This window comes from Cydia splendana, chromosome 24 (genome assembly GCF_910591565.1).
Source record: "Cydia splendana chromosome 24, ilCydSple1.2, whole genome shotgun sequence".
Classification (NCBI taxonomy): Eukaryota; Metazoa; Arthropoda; class Insecta; order Lepidoptera; family Tortricidae; genus Cydia; species Cydia splendana.
The window spans coordinates 4,717,501-4,740,675 of NC_085983.1; the positions used below are offsets into that span (position 1 = coordinate 4,717,501).

At 37.7% G+C, this 23,175-nt stretch overlaps 1 protein-coding gene across 6 annotated transcripts in view; it reads left to right on the forward strand.

Annotated features, from left to right (window-relative positions):
• The window catches only part of LOC134802291 (nuclear transcription factor Y subunit beta), a 26,297-nt gene extending 3,512 nt beyond the window's left edge, over window positions 1-22,785 (forward strand). Inside the window, exons 4-7 of one of the 6 annotated variants that reach the window (XM_063774873.1) lie at window positions 976-1,144; window positions 1,979-2,021; window positions 2,688-2,836; window positions 22,589-22,785. In XM_063774873.1, coding sequence (XP_063630943.1) covers window positions 976-1,144; window positions 1,979-2,021; window positions 2,688-2,836; window positions 22,589-22,770 — 543 coding nt within the window. In that variant the 3' untranslated portion in view covers window positions 22,771-22,785. Of the gene's footprint in view, window positions 1-975; window positions 1,145-1,978; window positions 2,022-2,687; window positions 2,837-4,352; window positions 4,571-14,633; window positions 14,841-18,008; window positions 18,224-22,588 lie in introns of those variants that run through there. The other 5 variants (XM_063774869.1, XM_063774870.1, XM_063774872.1 and 2 more) reach the window with 5 other exon arrangements.
• The last annotated feature ends 390 nt before the right edge of the window (window positions 22,786-23,175 follow it).

Sequence of the window (23,175 nt, forward strand, 5' to 3'; positions counted from 1 at the left end):
TTCACCAGTTATGATTTTAAGGAGGAATATAACATCAGCAATTTCACGTCGTTCGAATAATGGTACCAGATGCTGTTTCCTACAAGTAACTAAGTAATCAGTTCGATTAGAGGGGCACTTAAGTTTATGGCTCAAATACTTTAGAAACTTTTTCTGCACACGTTCTATCCTATCTATGTATGTATTATAGCAGGGGTTCCAGATTTGGGATGCGTATTCAAGTTTACTTCGAACTAGAGAGCAAAACAAGATTTTAAGTGTTTTAGCCTGAGTAAAATAAACGGAACTGCGCATTATAAAGCCTAGCGTTTTCAGGGCACTACTTACAATACCGTCAATATGAGTATCAAATAGAAGTTTAAAATCATGTACCACTCCCAAATCTCTCATAGATTGGACCTTATTCAATGATTGGCCTTTGAGTTTATATGTGGTAGGAATTATGTTATGTTTTCGCGAAAATGTCAGGAAGGAACATTTCGATGGATTCAAATCTAATTTATTATTTAAACAATATTCGTCGAGTCGCGTGAGGTCAGATTGAATCAGCAGTGAGTCATAGGTCGTATTCACTTTCCCAAAGATCTTCATGTCATCAGCAAAACAGAGTAGTTTAGAATGTATGAAGCACTTACTGATGTCGTTAATAAAAATGTTAAAAAGCAGTGGTCCGAGCAGTGAACCCTGGGGGACGCCACTAGGAATAGTCACCCACCCTGAGATGTAATTATTCAGCACAACTGCCTGGGACCTATTGTCGATATAAGAAGAGAACCATCTCAGTAAGTCGCCACAGATTCCGATGTCATACAACTTGGATATCAGGATAGCATGGTCAATGGTTTAAAGACATTTCATTCACGTTCTACATAAAAAAATACATTGTTAAAAATTGGGTGATGTATGGAACCGAACGCGAGTTCGACTCGCACTTGGCCGGTTTTTTTAACTAATCTTTTTTATCTTTATTTTTAGCAGGTTCCTCAGCAGCAATACCAGCAACAGCAGTACCAGCAGCCCCCACCACCGCAGCAACAACAATACCAACAACCGCCGCCGCAGCAGCAACAATACCAACAGCAACCGCAGCACCAACAGCAACCGCAGCAGGGGCAGATCAAAGTGCAACATGACCACCACGGTGGTAAGTTATACCAGCCTCCATCAACACCGACCGAATTGCGTCCTGCAACACCTACGACGCTGCTGTATGTGTCCCGATTACACTTCCTTGCGAAGGTGAGTATGAGTATGTACGAGTCAAATCCGGATTCATCCTGAGGGTCGTGAAGTTGGAATCTCGACACAGTGTGAATTTTAATTATTTTGTGCTGAGTGTTCCGACTGAACATCTAGCGACCATCACCAAGGAGGAGTTTTGGCCGAAGAGTTCCGTACATGTCCGTACTGTTTATAATCCCATACAAAATGAAACTTAACGCAAACGCGTTGAAACGCGAATGATTTTTGACACTTTCAGTTCATATTCAGTACATATTTGACTTCAAAAAACAGTCCATATGACTGGACTTATCTGACACATATCACTGGCTATCATTGTCTCATACTTTTGCGTTAATACTAAAAGCTGTGAAATTCAATGAGCATGTTCGATAATAATAATTCAGATTCATGGTTGTTTTTTTTTTAATCTAGAGTTCTCAGCCTAAGGATTGTTCGCACTCCCACTACAGCTGCATATCATTCCTTGTCCCACCGTGTCGTGGCGGCTTGGAACCGTTTACCGGATAGTGTTGTGACTGCGCCTTCGGTCAATGTGTTTAAAAACAGATTGGACAAGTGGCTTTTGAACAATAAGTTAGACTGATGTTACTAGTGAAGTGATATGACTTTACAAACTTTGAACTATATAGTACTGGACACTGTGTGACATAGGCTCATCAGCTAAATAGCTGCTCGCCTATAATTATATACATATTAGTAGCTCAGATGCAGTAACTGATTTTTTTATTTTCAGAGCCACAACTGCTGAACGCTGCCAACATCCAGCATGAAAGAGAGTGAGTATATTTGATCTGGGGTGTGAACCTGCGACACCCGGATTGAAAATCGCACGGTTTTATTACAGCTACTTAGGCCAGGCGTGGCTCCACGATTTCGTCGCGTCGCTTCAAGTACCGCATCCCGCATGGCCCACACCAATTTTGGTGTCTAGCAGTAGTAGTTACCGCACCGCTACGGAACGGACACCTGCTTGCGCCACCTTCCGGTCGTATCTGTCGTAACAGACGCGTTTTGTTAGAGAGTGAACCTTCTGTACCTAGTACTATTATTTATTCTGTGGCTAGACCATCAACGCTTGTGTCTATAGACCGACCGCTTAAATGAGTCCTCGCCTGCGCGGTACGGGGGCGTCTGGGTTAGGACGACGTGCGGGGCGGGGAAGGTGCGGGCGCCGTACGCCTGCCGCCCGCACCTTCCCCACCATCCTAAGGGCCGGTTCCGCCGGTTGCACCAACCACATTTGACATACTGCTCAACGTCAGCCAGCGCGCCCCGGCGCCTTACTATGAAACTTTCCATACATAAAAAAATAGCGAACTCTTTAACGATACGAACAGTTTGGTGCAACTGACCCTTAGTCGTCATACCCCGTCGCCCCCATACCGCGCAGGCGAGGACTCATTCAAGCGATCGATCTATAATCTATTTCTGTAACATTCCAGACACATCCAAGAGCACATGGACGTGCCCATCGACACCTCCAAGATGTCCGAGCAGGAGCTCCAGTTCCACTACTTCAAGATGCACGACGCGGACAACAACAACAAGCTGGACGGCTGCGAGCTGATCAAGAGCCTTATACATTGGCATGGTGAGTGCACAACACTTTTTTAATATGAGTAATGACAACGGGACAAAGACTAGATTTAAGGAGTGTCCAGACGGGGACAATTTTTCGCCAATTAAATTGTCCGATCAAATCAGGCCGTGCCGCCGATTATGACCGATAATACCGATAAAATGGGGTGTGGACGCAAGAATACCAATTTGTGACGCTAGTATTCGCGTTTGGAGGCATTTTTTTTAGAGCGCTCAAATATCACCATAAATTGAAAATCGGTGAAAGTGGCCAAATTGGCATCACCACCTGATTTGATCGGACAATTTAATCAGATTGGCGAAAAAAATTTCTCGTCTGGACAGCCATTAGAATCAAAATCCGTTATTTTGAAGTTTTTTTGTACGAAGTTCTAAGGCGCTAATTAAAATGCTATACTATTTTTTAAGCTTATATTTTTCTAATTAGTTTGAACGCAGGATATGAGAAGTTAAGTTTTATAAACGAATAAATAATAACTGCCTAATTTCATGTCAATATTTAAAAAGTATCATATTTTCTAATGAATTTATTAGGGAAATGGATAATTAAATACTAAAAGAAGAACTAATTTTCAATTTTCTCAATTTAATGTCTAAAATATATTAATTTTGTGTTTACTTTCTCTATTCTGAAGGCGAAAGAACGTATGAATTTGTTTAGGAATCTTACACTATTACATAAAAACAATATAATATGTATATTATACACAGTACCGCGTTTTTTGACGTTTAACATTACAAAACAGGGGTATTCTACACTGTACTTTTGCCAATTTTTAAAACACAACCATTTTTATTTGTTTATTTTTGGGGTCAAACTGTTATAGGTACTGTATGTCAGCTATTTTGGGATTAAATGTCGCTACAGTGTTTAAATGTTTAATGTTGCCAGGGTGGGTTTATTCATGGCTATGGCAATATGTGTTCATGGTATGTTATTAAGAAAAATATTTCGATATTGGCAAAGTTGTCAATGAATGGTGGGCAAAGTCGAAATATTTTTCTTTCATTCATTTGCATTGTATAAAAAGTCTCAACTTTCCTATTAAAATAATAGTTTTTTGTATTTCGAGACTTTTTATTCGCTAATAAATAGTAACAACTATTTCGATTTTCGTGCCGAGTGACTTTTTTTAGACGGTTCAAAAAAGTTATCCTGTATTTGAAATTTTGAATAAAGTGTATTCGAGTAATTATTTCGAATCACATCGAAATTGGACTCAAATTAAATGGCATTATGGGCGATTTTTTTAAATTAAGCTATATTTTGCAGTATCATACATATAATATTACCTGAATACACCCCACAAAAGGACTTTCAAAAAAGTTAACCACGCAAGTGATTTTGAACTATGAAAATATCTCACCTTGTATAAATATGTACAGGCTGATATTTTTACCATGACAAAAAAAGTCACCCTACTTAAACACGCACGATATCGCCAGTTGTTGCTACCCTACCCTACGCTTACTCATCTGTGTCTGTCTCTTTTCTATGTACTCTACAGAACAGGGACACAAGCAACAACCCCAGCCAGGGTCACCACCGGCCGGCGAAAAGATCTTCGGGGACGATGAGCTGGTCAATTTAATAGATCCCATACTAAACATGGATGACCATAATAGGGACGGGTATATAGATTACCCTGAGTTCATTAGGGCGCAACAGAAGAGTCAGAATAAGGAGGGCCAATAGTATTAGACATTCCATTGACGAGTTTAGGACAAGGCTCGGAACCGGTTTTTTCTTCATACAAAAAATACCGGTATTATTACGTTCTTTGGTTTATTATTTCATTTTTGATGGGTCAATCTAATAATACGAAGCCGTTACCTAAATATATGATGCAGTCTTACGGAAAGAGCATAAAATAACTAAAAATATTGTGCTATTTTGGGATTTAAAAAAAACCGGTTCCGAGCCCTGGTTTAGGGTGCTGGTTTTGGTTTTCCTCATTTGAGCAGAGACTTAAAAGTGAAGACTAGGTATCAATTTATATTAGGGTATTCTACTATTCAAATCAGTTTCTTTTTTAGAACTGTCAAAACGATTTGCTAGTATGGAATTTATATGAAACATTACACAATGACGTCACGTTCAACTCACCTACTTTTTATATTTCTATCCGATTTATTAAAAAAAACTTGTGTTTAAATAGTTGGTCAAGCAGATCTTGTCAGTAGAAAAAGGCGGCAAATTTGAAAAATGTAGGCGCGAAGGGATATCGTCTCATAGAAAATTTGAATATCGCGCCTTTTTCTATTGACAAGATTTGCTTGACCATCTATAACTGTTATCTATGTTTTCCTAATAATTATCTGGTGCTTTTTTTCCATGCATGGTGTAAAATAATTTATTTTAAATACAGTCAAATACCCTATTATAGAGTTGTAGGGCCATTTATTGAGGTTTTAGACTCGTAGAGTTATTGAGGTTTATACATAAACGTTTGTAAAATCTAACAAAACTATCTCGCGCGCGAGATACTGTCGCGGCGCACTCGTGCTAAGACCGCTGTCTAAAAGGGAGAGAGGAAAGGTCACAAATTATATGAATTTAAGACATCGCTAAGGTGGTGTCAAGAAACGGAATTTTCTGAGGAGGCCACCATTCTTATTTATAGTCTATATCTTTAGGTACAGTGTAGTTATAACATTTATTGATTAACCAACCAAATACAAAACCACCTGGATCTGTCACTGAACGACCTGACTTTAACCTACGTTATTTGATCATGGTATAATAATATACTCCGCCTGGTACTCTATTCCGAGATTCGCGTATGACCTAACTGACACGGGCCTACGTCATCATGCTGTTTACAGGTTCTCAAACTTTAAAATGTGGGAGAATTTTAACCAACGGTGAAAATTATTTTAACGGCATTAATTTTAAGTTCTTTATGTAGAAACATAGTAAAATAAAACAAATCTAATGTATTAAATTAAACTTTATTTATCTATACAAGACAAACGTTTAAAAAACTAATTCACAGTTACACATTAATTACCAAGCTTACGACGTGAAAAGTTTGGAAAACACTGCGACTGCTGACACTGAGCGAGAAGGAAATAACAATTAACACGCGTTCGACAAGGATGACGGTCAGGGCATGAAGTTATCTAGATCCGAATTGTCAAATGTGACAGCGCTATCCTGTGTTGCCAGTAATGTAAACAGAATTACCCGAACGTCTGAAATTTCTTTCCTGAATCGGAAGATATTGCTAACGAATAATTAAAAATGACGTGTTATTGTAAAATTTAAGATAAAATACATATAAATGAAAATTATAATATTATAAAGAAATATTTTAACTTATTAACCATAGGTATAATGTACCCATGTAACATGTTATGTTGAAATAAAGTGGCAATGTTATTGTGACGTAGGCCCGTGTCACTCTGGGAATACAAGACCATGTTTTATTAGACCATGAACCTACGTTATTTGATCATGTAATGTTTTCATCTACCCTCAACTGGGTTAAGGAGCCATTTGAGGGTAGATTTTGTTTACTTTTATTTAAATACCTAAAGATACAGAGTATAGTTGTCTGTCTTTGGTATACATATAGCTGCAATGTTGAGCTCAAATGGGGATACGACTTGAAGAACATGGTCAGTTATCGGTATCGATCACTGACTTAATATTAGAAATAGACACACAGAGCGGAACACAAACGTCAACAAAATGTGGGTCAGAATGACATTAGCGGCAAATTTGCATTGATGATAAAAACGCTTACGTAAATTTTGAGTCAAGATAAATGTTTTGTACGGAAAAGAACTTACTGCCGTAAGCATTAAGTGTCAAATTTGTAAACATTACTACCAACACTGTTTAAACTTTAAGTCCGATGGCACTAAACGTAACTTCACCTTTGTATTTACGTCAAACAACGTCAAACGAGAATAATGAACGAATGGAGTCCCTTTGGTACATTTTAATAGGTATTACTGTACAGAAAAACCAAAGTAATAAATTAAACAAATTTAATTTGATCGGGAGTTCAAATAAAATTAATTTATGGTAACAACCCGTGTAAGTTATCATAAAACAAATTTATTTTTAATAACTAAGTATACGTCTTTAAATACTATTTTCCTTGAAATAAATTCAATTTATTAAATAACTGTGTATTTTAGATCTATATAATACTCTTCGCACTTTCGTTCTTTGCAATATAGTGCACGCTGACATTCAGGTCGCTACTGGTACTAGGGTTGCCAGATGGCCGGGATTTAGCGGGATTCTCCCGATTTTTACCATGTGTTCCCGATTCCCGACAAAGTGAAAATTGTCCCGAAAACCAGCTTCACGTTATGAAGCAATAATTTCAAGTTCCGAACTGTCGTCGAGCGAGCGAGCGAGCGACTCAAGATCTCAAAGAATGTATACTAGGTATTCTAATTTAAAAACGTCTATGGGCAGAGCAGCTGACGTAGTGCCAAAATGTAAAATATCGTTGTTTTTAATACAATTACTTTAATTTGAATGTTTTTTTTCCCCGACTTAAGTCCCAAAATCCCGAAAAATTTATATTTTTTCCCGATAATAGCGCCTTTCGATCTGGCAACCCTAACTGGTACTGATTGGTTATGGTCTTTATCAAAAAAATCCTGTGGTCGTCACTGTGTTCAGACAGGTTTAGCATTTACAGTTAGTCGATGTAAGCCCTTATTGGTCGTGTATATGTCGGAAACAGGGAAATGGGCCGAACACACAAGTGCCGTTTTGCCTTGTTTAAAACTGCATCACCCCTATCTCTTCTTATAATAGCAGTCCACTCTGCACGTCGCATAGGTTTTCTTGGAAATCTTGAATTTAAACATAATATTATATCTTATGAATTCCATATAAAAATAAAAAAAGTATTGACCTCACATGGACTCATTAGATTTTTGTTCCTTCACATCCCTTCTTTGGGACTAACAAAATAATTTATTCAAAACCATGAAATTACCACCAGATTACATAAATTATGTAATGCTATCCAAAGAACTAACCGAAAGAAATGCATTCCATGCTTTTTCCTTGTTTTATCTTTGTTGTTTTTGCATATTTTCACCACCATTTTACGACATTGTTGACAACTTCACATTTGAGCGGTCCATACAAGACTAAACGAAAAAGTAACGCGTGATCTGTTTTAACGTTACTTTTGCGGGGCCATTTTTTGCGGCTGATTGGGTATCCAGTTCTTATTCTATATCAATGGTATCGATCAGTATTCGATTGGAAATCTCAAAACATACATTACATACAAGTGTACTGACGTCACACAATAATTGTATGCGACGTTCGAAAAATATATTTCATTCTTTACCAGAGTAATTTATTAGTAACTGGCCACCCCAAACTAAAAATGAATTCTATTCACCTATGAATAGAATTCATATTAGTATAAGGTGGCCAGTTATTGAAACCTTATACTAAAATGAATTCTGCACTGAGAGAAAAAACTAACAAAAACACACTTAGAATTACAAAAATAAAACTTAATCCGGGGACAAGGAGAGTCAACTAATAGGAACAAATTGACTTTTGCAATTTCCATTTAGTAGGAAATACAACTTCTATATTTGTAATTTGAAGTATGCTAGAGTAATTTCAGAAATTTGGTTTTGTTATTCCGAGAGGTGCTTTAGCAATATCGGAGGTGATGACGTCATGGGTGAAAACTAACCGTTTTGTAATTCTAAGCGTGCTTTAGCAATATCGGAGACGATGACGTCATAGGTTTTACTAAACTGTACTGCGATTCCAAGCTAGCTGTTGTTATTCTAGAGATAATGACGTCACAGGCAAAAACTAAACTGTTTGCAATTCCTCCGCCCCTAGCAAACGGGCGCCGCGAGAGCATGTCGCGCGCGTGGTAGCTACCCGTCTCTATTTCTGTCTGTATTAATAAAAAAGCATTTGGTAGTATATCTCTGTACTAAAGAGGCACTATAAAAGCCTGTCGAGATATTCTACCCATTCCTTTCTTATTCATACAGTCAGAAAGAGACTAGTAGTTATTACGCGCGCAACATGCTCTCGCGGCGCACCTGTGCTAGGGAGGTTGGAATTGCAAACAGTTTAGATTTACCTTTGATGTCATTATCACTAGAATAACAACAGCTAGCTCGAAGTTGCAGAACAATATATTCCTGTAGACCCCAACTACACAGTAGGTCGCGGGTTAATATGTCCATGGCCCACAATATATCCTAAATTTATTATTTAACTTAAGTATGTTTTAAACAAAGAAGACACGAGACACGCCCGCCCGACATCCGACACAATACTAACTCTAACCAAATGAACGTAGCAAGTAGCTGTGTTGGTATTACAAAACTCGTTTAGTGATTGGTACAACAATGAACATAAACACAACAAGTCTATCTACTAAATACCAGTAAACTTTGTAATGTCGCTATAGTAACAACTGAATTGTTATTTTAAATGGGGTAATGTTATTCCCGCGAACTCGTTTTTTAGATATTACAAAACTATGTAAGTGAGACATTTACTAAAATCATAACTTGAAATCACAGATGCTTTTTTCCAAAAATCACAAACTTTACTAGTAAAAATCGGAGAATTTTAGTAGTAATAAAAATGGATTGTAACAAATACTGAACTTTGTTTAATGCTCCATTTACTAAAGTCTGTTTGCTGAAATTAGTTTAGTATTACTGAGCTGTTTGTAGAAATAAATAAATTTTACAGAAATAGTGAAACTTCCATGATTACTACTAAAACTTCATTTTTTCCCCCAGTACAGAACTGTTTATTAATTCCTGGTGGTGATTTTTCTCTCAGTGTGTTTATAGGTGAATAGAATTAATTTTTAGTTTAGGGCGGCCAGTTACTAAAAGCGGCCAGTTATTGGCGAATTACCCTACCACAAACAAAACACGATCTGACACAAGGCTTTTAATGGGATTCAAATTTAAGACAGGCAAACTCAAAAATGCGGGTTAGGAGCGTTTCGTCTACCTGGTTTATGTGAAGTGTCATTACATATTGACGATATTTTTGGTTGTTAACCTTTTGAACGCCACAGACGGTAATTTGACGTCATCGCAAAATCGTGACAACGACGCCAAAGACGGCATTTGACGTCGATCGTTTTTTTGATGAAAATCTACTGAAAAACACCCCACTTTTAGGTTGCAATTATTTATTCACAAAACTAAATTTTACACCCGTGGCGTCAGAGGCACGGCAAATGGATGCGCCGTTTGGCGTTCAAAAGGTTAAATAGTTTGCATAAATACATTGTGATGAAAACGCTCTGGTATTGGCACCAGCGTAAGGTATTTTTGTGTAGGTATATTAGTACACAATCTTTATTCGGTAGACGATCGAGTACTGATTATCGCTGAAAATTTGTGGCTTTATAAGTAAATATTTAAGTGACTCTTAGGATCCACATGTTTTATAAAAAAACTAACCCACAGAAATATAAAAAGAGTTTGTTTGTATATAATTGCTTAAGTATCTTTTTTTTATATATTAAAAATCGTGCCAAAACTGAACAAAAATGACGTTTAAAAATGTTTATGTGGATCCTATTCTGTTAAATTAACGAAATCTAGATACCGTAACTGTATTTACAGTACATATGGTCCTATTTTCCCGCACTAGTGCGTAAAATAGCACTTTTCGTGCGATGTCAAAAGTTTAAAGGGCCATATGTACTGTAAAACGTTGTACGATACACGTGCGAATAGGTAATTCGCAACTCGTGTCGATTTAAAACACTCCCTTCGGTCGTGTTTTAATATATCACCACTCGTATTGAATTTCCTCTTTTCCGCACTTGTATCGTAAATAACTATTTTAACATTTTGTCGATAATAGGATTATTTTTTTAAATCCAAAATTCTTCCAAAATATCTTATTAGTACATAAGTAACGTGGTTATTAGTTTATGTCCTCGACCAGTACCCTCACCATGAGTTTTACGCGGCATTAAACGCTGTTTTAGTAACTGCATCAACTCACACGCTTGTACCAACGTCGCTAGAGAATATGTCAGTGTCAAACTCGTGGTAAGAATTACTTAACTTGGAGCTATTATAAGTTTCATAATGTAATTGTATATATTGAGATGACTGTACACTCAAAGTGTCTAATTCGAATGATCCTTCCAATTGGTTGTTGTTGTATATGTTGTTATTTTATTCTGTTTTTAGTTTTCTAACAGTCAATGGCATCTGTCTTGCGTTATAGAAACTATCCACTTTTATCAATCGACTCGACTTGCATTATTTTTTCTTTATTTGTCGAATATTGCCTAATCGATTATTCCTATTTTGAACATTGTTCGATTAGCGATTTTTTTCTATATAAGAATCGATTAATCGAATCGTTATCGAATATCCTTAAATTCTGTTAGAAAACTAATAAGCCATAAGGGTGCTTTTTGATCTTCTGTACGCTAAAACCAAAGAATTATTGATTGTACAAGAGGTCTACACAATCTAAGAAAAAAAACGTGCCCAGTATTTGACAGCCGAACTAGATGGCGCTACTCTTGTACAGTTAATAACTGTGGTAAAACTATCATCGATTTCGATATCGGATTAATATGATTATTCCGGTTCTATGCTACGGCTGCCGCTTTCCACTATGTGAGGCCGTATACTCTTTTGTCACCATTATGGTGTATAAATAGTTTTCTTTCCATCGTCTGTCTCAACTTCTTCATATATAATTTTGTATTACAAAGCGTGCGTGCTCTTTCTTTAGACGAAGAACCCACGTGGCGGCCGGTTCTTCGACTTACTAATTTATTGATAAACAGCTAAGTACTCAATATTACTCATAGTACTAAAACAATTCTTAAAAAAAATAGAAATAAACATTATTTTGTTATTAATTTCATGTCTATTGCAAATCCTAATCAATGTAGTAGTCAAACTCTGAAATTTCTATTCGTTTTGATAATTTACAGCGTAGAAAATACATAATCCTATAGTAAATATTGTGTATTGGATTATTTTGAACTTAGTAATCGTTTAATTGTACAAAAATAACGGATGAGAAATTGTCGAGTTTGACTACCTAGTTGATTGGACTTCAGGGTACACATTGACATATATATCTAGGGACTGGGTTTACGGGCAATAATAATGGGGCATGACAGGGGCCAGTACAGCGGCGTGACACCGCTACAACGCGATTGGTTGATGAGTTCGCATCAAGCGTGCGATTGGTTGACGAGTTCGCATCACGCGCGCGATTAGTTGACAAGTTCGCATCACGCGCGCTATTGGTCGCAACTAGTTGCGTTAGACTGCACGATTGGCTGGAATTCGTGAGTAACACCACTGAACTAGTACCATTTTTAGTGCCCCATTAGATTAGCCCTTAGATATTATACGTCAATGAGGGTACATTTAATTATGTAAGCTCTACTCGAATATTCCTAATGAAACTCAGCATTTCCTTGCTTTCTTAAATATACTATTTTTTATTACTTTTGCCGATTTTTGTCGTTATTTTAAGTGGAGGATTTTAAATATACAATTTTGAAAATGTTATTACATTTTTTATTTTCATTAAAATTACGATACTTTCTTATTTATACACCGTGTTTTTATTGAATTCCGTTAATTTCGGGGTATAATTAAGTACGTTTAAGAGAATTAAATGGCATTGTTTATATAAAAAAAAAATTTTTTGCTTATAAATAAAATTAAGTTTAAAAAGTAATTAAATATAGCATATAGCGTTGTTGTAACACGGGCATTACATTTAACTCAACCAAACAATTGAAATCTGTGACATATCAATGTCATTTCAAACATCGATCGACCGAGATTGTACTTAAGTTTAGTAGCAAATGTAAGAACTCTTTCTAAACACCAATCAATATGTAAAACGACCCTAAGGCAAGTGTACATGCTTGTAGAGGCCTTATAGGAAAAAAAGAAATTATTGATTATCTCCGAAATGGGGTTAATTAGAACATCGGTGTCTTTGAGAAAGTTACTTGATTTAAGCTCAGGAATGCACCCTTGAAATTAACGGAAATAAAAAAAAACACGGTGTATACTTATTCACCTACAAGATTATCAGAATTACGTAATCCCAATTTTAGTTTTTATATCCAAGATACTAACATGATTTTAATTTTTAACAAGCAGAAACGTCTGCGAACGATGCTATTAAGCTTAGAATAAATTTAAAACTGGAAAAATTACTGTCTTGAGTGAGACTTGAACTCCCAGAGGCCGTAAGTTCAAGTCTCACCAAAGACAGTAATTTATCCACTTTTAAATTTATTCTAAGCTTACTAACACGATAGTTAGGCTCTGACCACTCTAACCTTGCACCAACTTGTCAGTAATGCATCTATATCCCTATAAGCCCCATGCTTGCCATAGGCATGAAATTTTGCGTGGTTAAACTCTAGATTCTTCCAATTTGTCCGACCGATCTGTCATTTAGTACAATATTGATACAAAAGTGAGATGTATTGTAATAAATTGTATAATCGAACATGAACGAATTGTCATGTAGTATCTGGGTTATCAAAGCAGCTTATTTAACCTTTTAACCGCCATTGAATTTTTCACCGAGCGTGCTCGTGTCACCGGCGGTACGAAGTTTTGTCTTATTTATCAGACCGCGGCGTTATGAGCCCGATTTTGTATGTCTTATATATCAGTCTACGACGGTTAAAAGGTTAAAGGAGGCTCAACAGAACACTAGCCTTGGCTGCTTGAGGCTTGGGTTAACCCTAAATCTGCGTAATATAAATTGTAACATACTTATATATTTACGCATTACAAGTCTGTAATGTGACTAAAATTTAAGAAAAAAAAGTACTTATTAGTCTCCGATCGAAACCGAGGATCCGGTTTAGTTCTAGTTTCGGCCGAAACATATTTATACGATTTTTATGCCGAAACCTGCTGAAATCGAAACTTCGATCGAACACTAATGCTCGTAGGTATTTATCATGCAAGCTTTGTTGCTATTATTAACCTTTTCGCCGCCATTGACTTGAAATAAAGTCAGTACATTTCGTGTCCCACACGCCACGACTTGATATGTTATATGGGTTGTTTACGTGCTATTTGTGGCTTGGCGTTGATGACACTATTACACCATTGACGTGGCGGCGAAAAGGTTAAAGATTTTCTGCATAAGGTGAAATATCCATCAGTATATGTAATATGTTCTATTTCCTTGGGATGGAAGTGTTGTGTACCTACCGTATATAACTAGGATGCTCAAACTTCGTTGGCGGTGTATTCCTATTTCTTGCCATCCACAAGTTCGTGATTAGGAACAAATGGGAAAAAAAGTTCCATATCTTAACTTTAGGGACAACATTCTCCTTTGTTACCGCGGAAAAATCAATATTATGCATTTCTTGCAACATTTGATGATGCGGATTAGCAGTCTTTATCCTTTACCACAGAATAAATAATAAGTAGTACTAGGTACAGAAGACTCACTCTCTAACAAAGCGCGTCTGTTACGATCAGGACAGATATGGCCGCTAGGTGGCGACAGCGCCACGCGCAGCTTATGGCTAGCCACCAAAATTGGTGTGGAACGGATGTACTTTTAGCTACCTGTAGCAAAGCGACGAAATCGTGGAGTGAGCCACGCCTGCCTTTACCTGAGTGTCCTAAACGAATATAACAAACTACGACACTAAGGCATTATCTGTGTTACTTTAAATTACCTATACACATAGAAAACATCCAAGATAAGTATAAGTATTTATCAAAACCTACATCCACCACGCTAACCGCGACGTCACAAACACTTACAGACGGCCACGAAGAAAAAGTTACTCACATGGACGACAAGGAACTATCTCTACTCATTGATATGATGATGATGAATATCGACAAGAATTTAGATGGTTTCATTGACTACCCTGAATATAAAAAGGCGTTGACGGAACCTGCGGGTAGGAAGCAGGTGCAGCTGAAAGATGGACGGAGGGTTTCCTTTTGAAAATTAAACTGAAATCATAACGTGTTGCTTTCATTTTGAATTAAATTACGTGTTAAGCTAAAAATTCTAAGATAAGTATAAAAGTTATATGTAGGTTTTTTAAACGAGCAGATGAATCGCCTGATGGTAAGCGATTACCGCAGCCCATGGACACCTACAACACCATAGATGCTTAATGTCACTCTTTGAACAGCGTTGAACGTTGATATTTAAAATCAAATTATATACTTACGGACATTAGACGTAGGTAAGCATAATAGTATTTTATGCAACCGTTGTTTAAGAGAGGTCAAAAAAGGCGAGTGGCGTGAGTAACAATTTGAGGCGAAGCCGAAAATTGTTAATAAAGACGCCGCGAGTATTTTTTGACTCAGTTAAACAACGTTGCATACAATACTTTTTCTACGACCAAGCACTTACTTTGAAATAAAATTGAAAATTTAACAAATCTTTTTATTCAATAAGTAGCAAAAATGGAGGGTACGGGCGGGAAAAGAATGAATAACTGAATGAAATTAAAAAAAAACATGTCTATGGTTCACTTATTTGTCAGATATGACATTTAAAATAAGGTTGGCAACACTGTATTTCATTCACTATTTTTTAAGTGGTCATTACACGAAGTATCATAAAATCGCCAAAAAGATACTGCGTGTATGCACAAATTCTTTTTTGGGGAATAGACTAAAGACTTGCCTTGACAACTATAAGGTAGGGTTTTAAAGGTGTGTGCACGACCCTTTAAATGACAAATAAAAGTACGAGAGTAGAAAAAAGTATAAAACATACCTACCTACAGATGTAGTGCATCATTGTTTTCCTTCGTATTTTCACGGAAACGTACGAACGCGTCTTGCTATTTCAGTCAGTCACGGTACTAAAAGTACTGAGGTTGACTGAAGTAGAATGACAAATACGAACTTTTCCGAGAAAATACGAAGGAAAAAAATTATGCACTAAAGTGTCATTCAATAGAACTTGCTAACTATGTAAACAAACCGCCATACTGGAATTGTCTCTAAATGTCAATTTACTAGTGACTTTTGTTTACATAGTTAGCAAGTTCTATTGAATGACACTTTACACATGTACACGAAACCCATTTACTTACGTAAGTACCTATACACCTCCAATCCAAACATTAACTCCATTACTCCCTGATTATGGCGCTTACAACTATGGAATAGTAGGTATATATGTCGCAGTCGGATCGTATAATCCGCCGTATTACATTACGGCTAGCCGTTTTCAAAAACAGGGGCGTTTTGAAATGCGGCGGGTTAACGATTAGCCGGATTGAATGCGGCTGAATGAGAATCCGCCGGAATGTATTCGGCGCCATACGTTCTTCAACACGGCTAGCCGTAATGTAATACAGCGAGTCATTAGCCGCCGCTTTGACAGTTTTTAGTTCCCATTTTTAACACCCGTGGCGCTGCCTGACAAACGCTGGGGTGTCCATCAAATCTGGAGTTCGTCGGACTGTTTTTTTTCAAAAAACATTTCTTTCGCAACTTAACTAGACGGAGCCCCGCTTCGCGGGGCTCCTATTTCTGAGCGGTTTGCCCTTCGGGCATCTGAAGCTACCTAACGAACCTAACCTACCTACCTATTGATTTAGTGAGACGTCCGTGAAAACATTACACTTTGGGGAAAAAAGCGTAGGTAGGTAAGTAGGTTAGGTTTGTTAGGTAGCTTCAGATGCCCGAAGGGCAAACCGCCCAGAAATAGGAGCCCCGCTTGCGGGGCTCCGTCTATTTAAGTTGCGAAGGAAATGTTTTGGAAAATAAACACATGTAGTGCGGTGGGACCATGGTAAAAATAAATTAAATTGCAAACATTGTCAAACTCAGGTTACGTAGGCGACCGAAATAACTGGTCACTCTACAATCTAAAATAGTAGTACGATGCGGCTAAACGTTGGCCGCCTTATTGAAGAACGTATCGCAATGACAATCCGGCTAATCGTCGAACCGCCGCATTTCAAAACGCCCCTGTTTTTGATAACGGCTAGCCGTAATGTAATACGGCGGATTATACGATCTGACTACGACATATACATTGAGCAACATGGGGCGTAAGTTAAATATTACAAACGAGAGTATAGTTAAATCGCGACGGCTTGGCGGAGCGATTTATAACTCGAGTTTGCAATATTATTACGCCCCGGGTTACACACAATGTTTTTTATCACACTAGAGATACAAAAGATTTAAAGACAAAAAACTGTTAATTATGGCACTAGAAACTTCATAACTCCCTAGGGAAAACGCTTTTTCTATAACTCCCGCTAAACCCGCGTGCAATTCCACATTTTCTGAGCGAGTGTGATGAAAATAACATAAAATTAACTTGGCATACTTAAATCTCGTAATTAATTATAACAAAGATAATTTATTATAGAGGCGGGTTATCATCAGTGATCGTACATTTTCCAGCATTTTTGGTGCAGCAGAGTGGTGTTAACGGAATTGGTGTAGATAATTTCAACTGAAATGGTAAATTAAGGTTAATATTAACGTAATTAACGCTAATTTATCATTAGGGTTGAAATTATTTATACCAATTCCGTTAACACCACTCCGCTGCACCAAATCGATTCGCGTGGTGTTAACGGAATTGGTATAGATAATTTCAACTGAAATGGTAAATTAAGGTTAATATCAACGTAATAAACGCAATTTTTTTTTAATTTATTGAACAATAAGCTAACAATTAATCATTAGGGTTGAAATTATTTATACCAATTCCGTTAACAACACTTCGTGCACCAAAAACGCTGGAAAATTTACGATCCCTGGTTATCATGCACCTATTTATGTACCTGTGATGAACGAATAAAGAATTAAATTGAATTGGCGTCAAAGTAAATTTACTGCAATCTTTCGACACATGATTAAAACTTTAAGAACGCCATTTGACTTTGATCCTTATTCTTTCACTGTTATGTGTTAAATTTGGTAAATATCAAAAGCTGTCGCCATCTACTCGAGTATAGGCCAAAGGTAGGCGACATCTTTTCGAGCGACAGTCACAATACATCCAACAACACAACAATGGTGACAATACGCCCCTATTTAATGATTATACATAGTTTAAAAATATCTTAGTAAATATCTAAACGTGACGTCTTGACGTGATACGACGTGTTAGGCGTTCAAATAATAACCACGTGAACCGCTTGCAGACGGACACGAAATGAAAGTGACTCACATGGACGACACCGAGCTGTCCCTACTCACGGACATGGTTATGTCCAACAACGATTTTAACGGAGACGGATTTATAGAGTATGCGGAGTATAAGGAGGGGATGAAAAGGCCTGGAGATAGGAAGGAATTGCAGTTGAAAGATGGGCGTACGCTGACGTTTTAAGGTTTAATAAACGTTTGTTGCATGGTTTTTGTTTATTTTAGAATTTTTATATTATGATGAGTAATAATCAGACATCGTAAATTTTATAGCATTTTTGGTGCAGCGGAGTGGTGTTAACGGAATTGGTATAGATAATTCCAACTGAAATGGTAAATTGAGGTTAATATTAACGTAGGTACCTACGTAAAAAGCGCTGGTGGCCTAGCGGTAAGGGGTCATCCATTAATTACGTCACACGAATTTCTAGGTTTTTTGACCCCTCCCCCCCTTGTCACATTTGGTCACATTTGGCAAACCCCTCCCCCCTAGTGTGACTTCACATTTTTTCTACGAAATCGCCAAATCGAATTAAGTAAGTACCTAAGTATTATTAATATTTTATCAAAATATTTTTGAGGATATAAATATTAGTAATTTTTTAACCCAAAACTGCTTAGGAAAGAAAATTAAAAGAATAAAAACGATTATCGTATTAATAACTTGTTATTTAAATGTACAGCGAATAAAATAATTAAAAAAAAAATTCGGTTACTGATGAAGTTAAAGTGACGTCACAAAGTTTGTGTCTCCCCCCTCCCCCATGTCACAATATGTCACATTTTCTTGACCCCCTCCCTCCCCCTAAACGTGTGACGTAATTAATGGATGACCCCTAAGAGCGTGTGATATTCAATCCGGAGGCCGCGGGTTCAAACCCCGGCTCGTACCAATGAGTTTTTCGGAACTTATGTACGAAATGTCATTTGATATTTACCAGTTGCTTTTCGGTGAAGGAAAACATCGTGAGGAAACCGGACTAATCCCAATAAGGTCTAGTTCCCCCTCTGGGTTGGAAGGTCAGATGGCAGTCGCTTTCGTAAAAACTAGTGCCTACGTCAAATCATGGGATTAGTTGTCAAGTGGACCCCAGGCTCCCATGAGCCGTGGCAAAATGCCGGGATAACGCGAGGAAGAAGAAGAAGATTAACGTAGGTACCTAATTAACGCTAATGAATAAAAAAAAATACTGATAAGTGTGTGGGGAGATTTAAGACTATCATGACCGGACTGGACCAAACGCTGGAGTTTCATTACAAGTCATGTCAGATTCATGATAGTGTCGGGGCCGTATAGGGTTGAATTTTTTTATACCAATTCCGTTAACACCACGTCGCTGCACCGAAAATGCTATAAAATTTACGATGTCTGGTAATAATATGCTTCTAGAGAATGTAGTCGTTTACAATTTATACTTACTAGGAAACTTGTGTGGAAAAGCGGTCACGTCGTCCCCTTAGCTCACAATAAAGCAATATTGTTATATTCAACGCCTTAGGGCTAACACGAACTCGCTAGGTACGAAGGTATAGCTTCCCATGGTATAATAATATTAATAATATACTCCGCCTGGTACTCTATTCCGAGATTCGCGTATGACCTAACTGACACGGGCCTACGTCATCATGCTGTTTACAGGTTCTCAAACTTTAAAATGTGGGAGAATTTTAACCAACGGTGAAAATTATTTTAACGGCATTAATTTTAAGTTATTCATGTAGAAACATAGTAAAATAAAACAAATCTAATGTATTAAATTAAACTTTATTTATCTATACAAGACAAACGTTTGAAAAACTAATTCACAGTTACACGTTAATTACCAAGCTTACGACGTGAAAAGTTTGGAAAACACTGCGACTGCTGACACTGAGCGAGAAGGAAATAACAATTAACACGCGTTCGACAAGGATGACGGTCAGGGCATGAAGTTATCTAGATCCGAATTGTCAAATGTGACAGCGCTATCCTGTGATGCCAGTAATGTAAACAGAATTACCCGAACGTCTGAAATTTCTTTCGTGAATCGGAAGATATTGCTAACGAATAATTAATAAAAATGACGTGTTATTGTAAAATTTAAGATAAAATACATATAAATGAAAAGTATAAAATTATAAAGAAATATTTTAACTTATTAACCATAGGTATAATGTACCCATGTAACATGTTATGTTGAAATAAAGTGGCAATGTTATTGTGACGTAGGCCCGTGTCACTCTGGGAATAGAAGACCATGTTTTATTAGACCATGTAGCTTCCGACTTGCCGAAAGTGTCTGCGGTGATTATGTCGGCCGTTTACTTCATAACATACGCACCTTGAAAGGGTGAATATATAGTTTTATTTATTTCTAAAATTGAGATTTCATTGGCAGACGGTTCTGTCAAGTACAAAATGAATTTGTTGATTAAAATAATGAGTAGTATTTAGGTACTTAGGTATAATTGCAGAATGGTAGGTAATTAATAAGTAACACTGATATCATGTAAGTACCTACTTATATTTCTTATTTAGATTTCAGACATTACCACTGCCGTGCGTGTGGATACTTAATTATTGTTGTCGGGTGCCAATAAGTTACTCATCATCATCATCAGCCTATGTCCGACAGTGCGGGGGGCACTGGTCTTCTCCCATTGTATAAAAGGATTTGGAAGCCGCTCGCTTTAACGCCTTAATTGAGTCCGTCTAAGCTAACTCTGCACTCTCTTAAGTAGCAGCCGCTAAGTAGTATCAAGTTTTTGGTGGCATTTCACACTCGCTCCTTCTGTCGTTTCTGTGCAGTGTCAGCTCCGACGGACTTTGGCTATCATCAGCGCTTCTACTGTGGGTAGGTACAGGGAACCGCGAGAATCGACGTTCGCAAATTGCGGGCATCTTTCTCTGTCACTCTAATTACGCCTTAAGGGGAGTAAAAGACAAAAATGCTCGCAATTTGCGAATAATTGTTTTCCATCGTATTTTCACGGAAACATACGAACGTGTCTTGCTATTTCAGTGAGTCTCGGTACAAAAAGTACTGAGGTTGACTAAGTACGAGTAGCTTGACAAATAAGGTAGAAGTACTAGTGCTCGACGCTGCACTAGTATTCGACATGGGCACTTTATGTCAAAGTAATATAGGTTAAATTTGAACGGCGAAGATTTTTCTGTATTCAAATTTAATCCTTGTCACTTTGACATAAAGTGCCCATGTCGAATACTAGTGCAGCGTCGTGCACTAGTACTGCTACCAGTTCTACCTTACGAATGTTTCCGAGAAAATACGATGGAAAACAATTATGCACTATACATCTGTAGGTAGTAGCTGTTCTGTGTGTTGTTATTGTGTAGTGTACCTTGTGCTATATAGTTATAGTATATATATAGTTGTTTACAATGAGATCTACCTATCTACTACCACCAACGGTAAGAACGGACCACCGTTTTACGAGGTTAGTTTTTAAACAATTGTTTTGAGGCAATGAACTTAAAAATATAACGATTTAAGAACAGTTGCTTGCAGAAAGTTCAGTTGCTTGCATAGAAAAAAAAAGTATAATTTAGAAATCTTGAACTGTTTTACACCTTTTGAACGCCAAAAACTCGTCGTGTCGAGTGCGTGCCACTAAATACGTGTGTGCATGCCCATAGCGCCAAGAAAGGATGACTCACGTTAGACCGGGCCGTGTCCGGGCCGGAGCTTCCGGCGCATCGTTTTCTATGGAAAGCATCACGTGATCACCTGTTATGTCATTGGAAAGTAAGCCCCGGAAGCTCCGCTCCGGACACGGCCCGGTCTAACGTGAGTCATCCTGAACGCTTATGGCGATGGCGTACTCTGCTCCTTTCAAGGTTCATATCATATGTGTTCTGGCTTGTAGGTACGAGTACTAATGATATTGACAGTCATGTATGTATGTGACATTGTATATGGTCCGAGTACATAAAACGTTATTTTGACGAACGTTGTACAAGCGTCCGAAAGTGTGAATGTTGCTACGTACTAGTATTAGTACGAAATCCCTACTTGAATCTAGGGTAAGTGCTGTTTTGTATTTATTTGTGATGTTTCTTATTTTTTTGATGAGTATATGAAATTGAACTTAATCGCGAAGTGTCCGGTAAAATATAGATACGTGGGTTTGTAACGGACACACGCACACATCTGAATATTGTGAATCAATTCAAGGGGCGATTTTTGAATTACGATCGATCGATTTCGTCATTAGAAAATCGGTGGAAAACGGCGAAATACAAATTTTCGAAATACGAGCGATAGAATATTTTTAGTAGAATTTTATTGGTTGATGGAATCTGTTAGGTCGATAGAATATAGAATTAAAGTCAGACCAAGAAAAGTCTGCAGCGGATTTGATAGCCCACGCAGTGTAAGTGTTATTTATACGTCATAATTTCATATAAGTTTGACGTTTAAAATAACACGTGCACTGCGTGGGCTATCAAATCCGCTGCAGACTTTTCTTGGTCTAACTCTAACAGATTTCTCTGAGCATTGACATTCAGGATCTTAATGAAATAACTGCGGTGGCAGGAGTTACATTATTGGTCAAAAGTTTAATATGGTTCCAGGTCAAGTGGACAAAAACCACGCGACGTACACGGACAAGCAGCTGGAAGATCTGTTGGAGCACGTGTTGAAGCACACGGACGTTAACAAGGACGGATACGTCGACTATCTCGAGTACCGGGTTAGCAGCTACAAGGCCAAGGCTAAAGCGGCACAGGACGCTGCAAAGGCAGACGGAAAGTAGTGGTTCCGAAGAAAAAGTCGTACTTATATATAACACTTTAAACTCTCGCATTTTGTACACATATTTAATTACACAAACGGGTCTACCAGTGACGGATTTGCAGTGATGGCCGCCCTAGGCTCCGGGCCCTGTAGTAATTACTAGCCGCCCCTTTCTCAGCAACCATCATATAGACTGCCACCTTGCTGCCGCCCCTAACGTCTTGCCGCCCTAGGCCCGGGCCTACTTGGCCTTAAGGCAAATCCGCTAATGGGGTCTACTATTAAATTATATCGCGGTAGACCCGTTTGTGTAATTAAATAAAAGTCGTAGATATCAAAGGATATAAAAGACATCAACGAGCTTGTTTTTACTGAAAACCAGGGGCGTATTTTTAAATTTGGCGGCCCTTGCCAATAATTTTAG